Source organism: Lepeophtheirus salmonis, chromosome 1, assembly GCF_016086655.4.
Source record: "Lepeophtheirus salmonis chromosome 1, UVic_Lsal_1.4, whole genome shotgun sequence".
Classification (NCBI taxonomy): Eukaryota; Metazoa; Arthropoda; class Copepoda; order Siphonostomatoida; family Caligidae; genus Lepeophtheirus; species Lepeophtheirus salmonis.
Window position 1 is genome coordinate 47,315,391 of NC_052131.2, and position 4,199 is coordinate 47,319,589.

The 4,199-nt window shown below is 34.1% G+C and overlaps 1 protein-coding gene across 1 annotated transcript; it reads left to right on the plus strand.

Annotated features, from left to right (window-relative positions):
* Positions 1–805: 805 nt before the first annotated feature.
* LOC121131828 (sodium/potassium-transporting ATPase subunit beta) lies at positions 806–3,711 on the plus strand. Its single transcript, XM_040727225.2, has 2 exons — positions 806–2,699; positions 3,068–3,711. Exons 1-2 carry the CDS (start codon positions 2,195–2,197, stop codon positions 3,568–3,570), a joined length of 1,008 nt encoding a protein of 335 aa, XP_040583159.1. The 5' UTR covers positions 806–2,194; the 3' UTR covers positions 3,571–3,711.
* Positions 3,712–4,199: the final 488 nt, after the last annotated feature.

Here is a 4,199-nt window from a genome sequence, read left to right on the forward strand (position 1 = left end):
CAAAGTAACTCACACAACAAAGTATAGCGAGCTCAAATCCAACTAGGAAGAGGTCACATCTCTTTATCTCTCGTGGCCTTCATAACTTCTGTCAGAAGGTGGGGTGGGGTCCTAGTGTATGAGAAAAGTCCCAAATCGCCCTTTACGGATGGTCCTAACAGTCACAGAGAAGTTGTTGGGGAGGATATTAATGGATTTGATGGTGTCCTATTTGATCTTCTTCTTCGAGCTGGGCATGAGCTCTGGATCCCTCTTTAAATTGTGTTATCCACTTCCTACTTTCCTGGAAATGGAAGACAAGATGACGAAATAATAATTATTGTTTGCTTATGCACAAAGGATGGCTGAACCAGAATGTCAAAAATACTTAATCACTAAACCTTCCACTATTAATGAGAAAATTAACATTAATGGACATTCCATGTTTTGCTCCCCAACCCTATTCTACAAAATTTTACCGTTTGCCCTATTATTCCCCTTTATTTGCAATTTGGGATAGGGTTCCAACCTGTTGTTACAATATTTCTGACTTGGGTAACGAAATCTCAACAGCCAATGAAATGGCGTTAAAGTTAATAAACCTCGAATTCTGGACCACCCTGTATGTAAATATTTCATCGTGATGGGCAAATACCTCGCCTGTTTTTTTTTCATTCCTAGAAGTTACATTACGTGTAAATTCATTGCTTTGAATGTTCATTCCAGGACATTTCATTCCCACTTTGAAGAGGTAAATTAGTGACGTCATACAGCTTAGATTTCTAAAGTGATTAGTAGTATTTGTATAGGACTGTACAGTAGGGAGTTCTGAGTAGTCCCCCTTGCAGATGACTGATGATTAGTGATGGATCGGATACGCATTTGAATGGCTTATGGTGTTTATGTGAAGTTTAGAAGTAACATCAACATAAATCTTTAATTGTGAATAGAAATGTAATTCCGATTCCTTTCTCTGCCCTCCTATCCTCGATCACTCCCCCTACTCCTTCTCATCAATCGACAATCATTAATTTCGTTGTTCTTTTTTCTCTTCCTCTCCTCTTCTCGAAATTCAAATCTACGTAAATAATAGGGTAGTTTGCTTGGGCTTATTCATATCTGTCTCCAATCCATCCCTAGTCATCTCCAGTGACGACTGCCCAGCACTCTCTGTATTGTCCTATACAAGAACTACTCATTAAATATCCTTCTTCAAAGTGGGAATTAAATGTCTGGGTATGAGTTTTACTGGGAGTGAATTTACCAGTCACGAAATCACTCATTGTCTGTCATTCATCACTAGTCAGCTCCTGTGCCAACATTTGTTGCCCAACCTTCCCTGTACAGGTGGTACACGAAAATTACTAACTAGTTAAGAAACATAAATTGTTGGGCGTCATTAAATATCCCTCTTCAAAGCTATGTAAGGAAATCTCCAATGATGCATTTTGGAAGGAATGAATTTACTGGGACTGAAAAAGTAGGGAATAAGTTTATCATATTTCATAGGGACAGATAAATTCATAGTTCCTTTCTAATAAAATTCCAATTTACATCAAAAAATTATTTTAAACTTTCCTTTCAATAAATTTTATATCATAGGTATTAGTACAAAATGTATTTGCAAATTCCAATCAATCCATTTAATATATGGATATTGTATACTTTTTAGCAAAAACAAAAGAAATAGGGATAACTTTTTAAATTAATACATAAAACTAAAATGTATCAATAATACCCATGTCAAACAACATAAATATGCATGTAATCTTACTTCTTTATTCCAGAGAATCAAAGTTGTTTTTGATAGGTTTAAAACTCAATTATATATATAAGTATATTATATTATAAACTACATATATCATTATAAACAAATGTGTGTATGTCTTTTGAGTGTAATGTTGTGAAAATTGATTTAAACAATTTAGGATGTTATGTAATAAAGTAATATAAATTTATGTCTGTAGGAATTGAGTTCAAAGAGGAAAAATTAATAACTGTTTGCCAAAGTGTCTCTAATTTACAATATATGTATGTTTATTGTAATCATTTTAAAAAAAATGTTTCCCTTTATAATTCTACATTGTGTTAAAATGTACTTTTAAGGTAATTTTACTCTGTAAAGACTATGACGTAGAGATCAACTATACCTGGAATCCAGGTTAAAGGCGGAGGAGCATCAAAACAAATAATCAAACATTGTTTCTTTCCAAAAATGGAGGAAAAACTACAATTTGCCGAGGAGGATCGATTGTCCGTATCGTATAAAAACTCTTTCAAAACTTATCTCTATAACCCTTACAATCGTGACATACTTGGCCGCTCCCTACTCTCATGGGCCAAAGTGCTTTTATACTCATTCCTCTTCTCCATTTTCACCACGTTTATTTTTACCATTTCTCTTTGGACATTCTATCAAACCTTGGATTCACATACTCCTAAGCTGCAGTTAAATAGCTCTTTCATTGGTTCAAATCCAGGTCTAGGGTTCAGACCTCTTCTCAAGGATACAAATCCATATTCATCTCTAATTCATTTCATCCATGGTGGATCTGGAACGTGGGGTGATTTGACAGAAAATCTCATAGACTTTTTAAAACAATATGATCCTGGACATTGGGCAAATGCTGGAACTTCACAGACTAAATGTCATTGGACATCTGGACCTCGTAGTAAACAAGACGCTTGTGAATTTAATAAAGAATGGCTTTCAAATATAGGTACAAGTGTTACATATTTGCAGTGGCGTTTCTAGACCCCCTTTCGAGCAGGGGGGCGTGATAGCCCCCAAAAAAAAAAACCTGCTATCATACTTATATATATTTCGAAGTTTATTTTTGGTGTTATCGCACATAAAATCCAAAACAGTCGAATAGATCATTCTGAAGTTAAGCAAGTAGACTTACACCAATGCTTGTTTCTATGAGATTTTTTGCCCCTTCAAAGTTCATTAAGAGACTGTTTTTGACCTAAATAAAATCTCATTTTCCTTCTCTCTTTCTATATCTCTCTAAAGCTAGCAACGCCCTAAATATTTGTATGATTAATTTAATGATATGATAGAATAATTGATTCACTATCTTCTTAGGTGCGGATATTAAGTGTATTGAAGAGGAAAACTTTGGATTTAGTTTTGGAAAACCCTGCATTTTGATCAAGCTAAACAAGATCTATGGATGGAATCCGGAGCCTTTTTACAATTTTACAGAAGTCGAGGAGCATCCAACAATGCCGAAATTACTCAAGATGCACATTATGGACACATGGCGTACAGAATGTGCTGGAAAAGGAGAAGAAATTGAGAACAAGTGCCCAGAGCTCAACATGGTCTGGCTTCACTGTGATGGAGAAACAGCAGCTGATAAAGAGCACATAGGTCCTCTTACCTACACACCCTATAGAGGATTCCCAGCTTACTACTTCCCATTTTACAATCAAATTGGATACCTTCAGCCCGTTGTCATGGTACAATTATTAGCTCCCAGTCCAGGGGTTATTATGAACATTGAGTGTACTCCTTGGGCTAAAGGAATGGTGCATGATCGTGTTACGAAACGGGGTATGGTGCATTTTGAATTTCTTATGGACTGAAGTTTTAGTAATTTTGTATTTATATTAAACCAATTTTAATATCTAGTAGGTCTTGAGAGTTATCAATTATGTGTGTTTGTTTGTATTAAGAAACTGTGTCATAGATTTATACAAATAAATATTTATATATATTAAACTGTCCTATTTTTGCGTAAAAAAATAATTATTCTCTTTGCAAAAACTGTTTGGCTAGGGCCTATCAAAAACTGACTTTCACAAAGTTAGAGGGATCTCAGGCCATTTAATCCTCTTCGCTTTTTATTTTTATTTTTTGTAACAAATTCTCTAAGCGTCTAAACTTTAATGATTTAACATGTTCTATGCCAAATAAGCTTCTTATCTTTTCACAACAGTTTATTCTTTTTTCAGACTTAATTGCCTAGTTCTTGGACTTGTTAGTTATACAATTTTCTAAATTTATAACGATTCTTAAAAGCTTTCTTTGTTTGAGGTTGGTGTTTGATCATTTGGCACTTAGGCTATTTATTTTTTTTATAAAATTTTGCAGAAATAAATCTTATGGAATCTATGAATGTAACTTATTCATTATAAATATTTTCATAGAGCTATTCTAATAAGATTTTTGCAGCAATGTCAATGAAAAGTACACCTTTGTTGATCATTTTATA

Coding starts and splice junctions, on each gene's coding strand:
- LOC121131828 (XM_040727225.2), top strand. CDS start 2,195: ATGGAGGAAAAACTACAATTTGCCGAGGAGGATCGATTGTCCGTATCG. Junction 2,700..3,067: donor AGAATGGCTTTCAAATATAG/GTACAAGTGTTA, acceptor CTATCTTCTTAG/GTGCGGATATTAAGTGTATT.